The sequence below is a fragment of the Penaeus chinensis genome, chromosome 35 (assembly GCF_019202785.1).
Source record: "Penaeus chinensis breed Huanghai No. 1 chromosome 35, ASM1920278v2, whole genome shotgun sequence".
NCBI lineage: Eukaryota > Metazoa > Arthropoda > Malacostraca > Decapoda > Penaeidae > Penaeus > Penaeus chinensis.
This window is the reverse complement of record NC_061853.1, coordinates 8,396,182-8,399,704: the sequence shown is the minus strand read 5'-3', so window position 1 is coordinate 8,399,704 and position 3,523 is coordinate 8,396,182. Positions and strand designations below refer to the sequence as shown.

The following is a 3,523-nucleotide window of genomic DNA, read 5'->3' as shown; positions in this document are numbered from 1 at the left end:
AGGTTCAATAGAAGAATGAGTAAAACCGTATACTGTGAAAATGTCAAATTGAATTCCGTGTGTTCCTATATTTCTTCTTATCATGATTATCACCGGTTATCAGCATAAAATTATAATAAACAGGATGAAAATTGATTTAATGGGAGGAGCTTGTGGTATTGCTATGATCGAACTCCTTACAAGATGATGAAAGCAGATGAATTAATTACGTTTTTTATTATATATCTATTTCATTTTTCTATCTATCTAATTATTTATGCTTTCGTCTATTCACTATTCATTTATTCATTCAAAATCTGTCTACCCATTTATTCATCTATCATCTGGAAACTGCACATCTTTGCAAGGTCAATATCCTGCATTAGTCTAGCATGCCCAAGAAAAAAATATAAGAAATATAAAGAAAACGGCATAATGTTGTGTTCTCAGTCACATATATATGTATGTATATGAATATATATATATATATATATATATATATATATATATATCTGTTTAGCCTCCGGGCTAGTACAGTAGTAACGTGTCGGCCTCTCATCCGAGGGGTCGGCGGTTCGCGCCCCGCCCAGGCGCGAGAAGTTGCAATTATTGCCTGGAGGTTACTGCTGTGGCTGGGCACCACGGCGGGTAAAGACTAAGCCGACACACGTTAGCCAGTCGACATTAGTTGACACAGGCCGGGTTCCCCTTCTGGTCATAGCCAGGGCGAGGCTCAGCTTCGCATATCGGACTTATCCTTATATCTGTTTCTATATCTATGTCTATCCATCTATCTGTTTATATATATGCATATATTTATATTTACACACACTTTCACATACACACACATATATATACATATAAATACACGTATGTGGATGTATATATGCATTTATTTATTTATATATACACATACATGCATGCACGTATGTATATATATAAAGCTACATGCATGTGTATATATATATATATATATATATATACACATGCATGTATATATATATATATATAAATATACATGCATGTATATATATATATATATATATATATATATATATATGAAGATGAAGATAACAAATACAAGAAGGAATGAAAATGAATACCTTAACAATAAAGATATGTAATTAACCAGTTTTCGATTGTACCTTCGTCTGAAATACATGTATTTCTGACGAAGATATAATTATACCTTTTCTAGATTTGTCAACATGAATACGGTTCATAACAAATGGTGATAGAAGAAACGATAGGCACTGAGAAAAAGAGAGAAAGAGAGAAAGAGGTATATAGTAGATGGATAGACGGAGAGAGAGAGGGGGAGAGAGAGAGAGAGAAGGGAAGACAGAGAGATGGGAAGAGAGAGGGAGAGAGAGGAAAAGAGACATACAGACACACAACCCGAAAGAGAAAGAGAAAGAGGAAGTGAGAGAAGCACGAAGGAAGAAATACATGCATTTCTGACGAAGACATAATCATACCTTTTCTACATTTGACATCATGAATGCGGTTCATAACAAAAGGTGATAGACGAAATGATGGACACTGAAAGAAAGAGAGAGAAAGAGGTAGATAGTAAATAGATAGAGGGAGAGAGAGGGGGGGCAAGAAAGAGAAAGAGACATACAGACACACAACCAGAAAGAGAAAGAAAAAGAGGAAGTGAGAGATGCACGAAGGAAGAGAGAGGCAAGAACCCTGATATATAAAGGTTTCGTGGCCACTGAGTCCCACAGTCACCTGCCTTCCTCCTCCGCTGAATCTCCTCGCGCGCACAATGGACGTTGTAAGCTGTTCATCTTACCTCAATTTTCTCCTCATGATAAAAGCTTAATTAGAATCTTGATCTTTACTCTCTTCGTTGTTATTCCTTTTTTGGTTTAGGGACAATTATAAAACAATGGCATCTATTATATGTTTTTGTGTTTATAGATTTTCCTGGTAGCATGTTGTGTTTGCTTAGTGGCTGGACGCCCACAATATGCCAACCCTGCCGCCACGCCCGTTCCCATCCTTGTGGACGAAAGGTTGCCCATCGACCTGCTGGGAGGCTACGGATTCAGGTAAGATGACGCGTCTCAAATCCCTTTTGCAGAAGTAGTCAATGCTCATCTGCCTTGACCTAAAGAGACTCGTTTGCCTGATGTATGGAGTACTTGCCTTCACATTGTTCTTATCATTTGTTTCCTATGTACTTGTTTGTTTGCTGTTGATTACAATTGTGCTTGACTCAACATGATGCCTGTCTGCAGGATCATGACGGGAAACGGCATCGCGTGGCAAGAGACAGGAGCGGCAGCCTCTAAGAGTGGACAGTACACGTGAGTTCTTTCTGTCTGTCTAGCTATTTGTTTCTATCTGTGTTCGTACTTACCTTTCTCTCTCTCTCTCTCTCTGATTCTCTCTCTCTCTCTTGTTATGAATTTTATAATATTTGAATGCGAGAAAACGTGTTAGATACTTACCCTTTTCAACTATTTTCCTCGCCCAAGGTTCACCCATCCCGACGGCACTCCTCACACCCTCTCGTACACCGCGGGCGTGGGCGGCTTCCAGCCTGTGTCCGACCTCCTCCCGACGCCTCATCCTCTCGAACCTTGGCATATCGAACAGGTGAGAAAACACAGTGCTTCAGGATCTTACTGTAATTACAAATAATTACTTATTTTTAGATGAATAACCAACGTGTGATTTTTTTTTGCTGATGTCCAGATCTGATCCTCATTTCAGATCCGGTTCGCTGAAAGCCAAAGAGCGGCAGCGGCAGCTTCAGCAGCGACGGCGGTTTAGATTAGGAAATGGAAGGCCGTCTTCTTGTTATGTTGTTAAGGCTTAGTTTATTTTCTTTTTACTGATATTTTGTTATATGAACATGAATAAAATAATCATCTGATTGTACATTGTTTGATTACTATATCAACGAAAAGCATGTATATGGGTGGAGTAAAGATACTGATTCATCTCATGAAAGTAACAATCTAAGCATAGTGATACAGTGACAACAGAATGTGAAGAGAACACGAAGAGAAAAAAACAACATTACTAAACAGACAAACAAAAAAAAAGGCATTTTTCAAATACTTCAGATCTCATTTATTCGAGAAAAGAACTTGAAAAAAAAAAAACGCTCTAAACACATGCTCTTTATCTAAAAAACAAACAAACACGAACATTAGAATATAAAGAGGTTCATTAGAAGAATCAGCAAAACCGTATACTTTGTGAATGCCAAATTAATTGCCGTATATTCTTATATTTCTTATTATGATTATCACCAGTTAATGGCATAAAATTATGATAAACTTGATTTAGTAGGAGGAGCTTTTGATATTGTCAAGATCGAACTCCTTCCTAGACGAGGAAAACAGATGAATTAATTACGTTTTTGTTATATATCCATTTCATTTATCGATATGTTTATCAAATTACTTATGTTTTCATCTATCCACTATTCACTTATTCATCCATTCAGTATCTATCTACTCATTTATTCAACTACTGTTTACTTTATATTCCGCAATTGTGAGGCCAGATGCGTGAGCGACGC

At 37.3% G+C, this 3,523-nt stretch overlaps 1 protein-coding gene across 1 annotated transcript; it reads left to right on the top strand.

Moving 5' to 3' along the window:
• The first annotated feature begins 1,733 nt into the window (after positions 1 to 1,733).
• Positions 1,734 to 2,785, top strand: LOC125044473 (cuticle protein AM1199-like). Its single transcript, XM_047641162.1, has 5 exons — positions 1,734 to 1,762; positions 1,909 to 2,039; positions 2,229 to 2,297; positions 2,469 to 2,589; positions 2,707 to 2,785. The coding sequence occupies exons 1-5, from the start codon at positions 1,754 to 1,756 to the stop codon at positions 2,764 to 2,766; spliced, it is 390 nt and encodes a 129-aa protein (XP_047497118.1). The 5' UTR covers positions 1,734 to 1,753; the 3' UTR covers positions 2,767 to 2,785.
• The last annotated feature ends 738 nt before the right edge of the window (positions 2,786 to 3,523 follow it).

Coding starts and splice junctions, on each gene's coding strand:
- LOC125044473 (XM_047641162.1), top strand. Junction 2,040..2,228: donor CTGGGAGGCTACGGATTCAG/GTAAGATGACGC, acceptor GCCTGTCTGCAG/GATCATGACGGGAAACGGCA. Junction 2,590..2,706: donor AACCTTGGCATATCGAACAG/GTGAGAAAACAC, acceptor TCCTCATTTCAG/ATCCGGTTCGCTGAAAGCCA.